This window comes from Crocuta crocuta, unplaced genomic scaffold (genome assembly GCF_008692635.1).
Source record: "Crocuta crocuta isolate KB4526 unplaced genomic scaffold, BGI_CrCroc_1.0 scaffold134, whole genome shotgun sequence".
Lineage (NCBI taxonomy): Eukaryota > Metazoa > Chordata > Mammalia > Carnivora > Hyaenidae > Crocuta > Crocuta crocuta.
The window spans coordinates 2,305,055-2,306,169 of NW_027530183.1; the positions used below are offsets into that span (position 1 = coordinate 2,305,055).

The 1,115-nt window shown below is 51.3% G+C and overlaps 1 protein-coding gene across 1 annotated transcript in view; it reads right to left on the minus strand.

Moving 5' to 3' along the window:
• Positions 1–493, minus strand: part of PKD2 (polycystin 2, transient receptor potential cation channel) — a 56,560-nt gene extending 56,067 nt beyond the window's left edge. The window contains exon 1 of the mRNA XM_077765181.1: positions 347–493. Coding sequence (XP_077621307.1) covers positions 347–493 — 147 coding nt within the window. The remainder of the gene's footprint in view (positions 1–346) is intronic.
• Positions 494–1,115: the final 622 nt, after the last annotated feature.

The window sequence follows — 1,115 nt, forward strand, 5'->3', positions numbered from 1 at the left end:
GCTGCGCCCGGGCCCACGTTCCAAGTGGAGCCGGCGCCCAGGGCGGGCGCCCACATTCCATTCGGTGGAGGGGCTCGGGCAGGGAGGGGGGTTGCGGAGGCGGGGGGAAGGGAGGACAGGGCTTCCGGAGCTGTCACTGCGTGCGTGACCCTGACATAATGCTTGGGTCCCTGTTAACCACCAGCCCCTCTGCCTCGATTTACCAAATTGGAGAGAGAGAGAGAAGGGAGAGAAAACCATTTTGTGAGATGGTGTGGACTAGCGAAATCCAGCCTGCACTGGTCTGCAGTAGGGGCAAAGAAATCTAAAGTTGGAAACTACCAACAAACTACTAGCGCTGACTTACTTGATCTTTGGCGGCCACCTGTCCCTGATTCTGTTGCCTTTTGGATGGGGTCTTCAAGCTTTGATCGGCTCCTCTCTCCACACTGTGGGGATCCCAGGCATTAGTGCTGGAACTCTCTGATCGCTGGTACTCCCTGTGTGAGCGCATGCATCCCCTCTCCTCGTTGCTGCCCAGAGCCAGCTCTGGCCTCCGAGTCAGAGTCACAATCTCACGTTAGGCCCCCTGGACCAGAACTTTATTCTTACTCTACGAGCACAGCCAACTGGATGTTCTGCAATGCTCTCAGGCTTAACCTCTCTCAAATTAAATGTTGTCCATTCCCCCTCCTCTTTTAAGCCTGCATCACCTCCTGTATCCTCAGTTGAGATTTGGGCATCACTGTCCTCACTTCCCAAGTGATGTTTCTCCATTATACCCTCATCTGTCTGCTCGTCTCCTCCTACACCTCATCTCCCTGAATCTTGTTACTTCTGCCCCACAAATCTCGCTGATAGGATCGGTTTCTCAACCCTGTTGTCTTGTATATTTCTCACTGGAACAACAAACCTGTCAATTCCACCTCCATTCTCCACTTCAAGGTCTCCATGGGCCCAAATTGTATTCAGAACCAAAACTGTTCATGACACACTGATGCTTAGATACCTCTGGGGGCTTCCGACAGCTTAAAGGATAAAATTTTATTTCTGTAGGTTAGGTTAGTAAATTTCCTTCATCTGCCCTTGTATTTATTTGTTTGCTAAGGCTGCTGTAATGACGTAGCACAGACTGC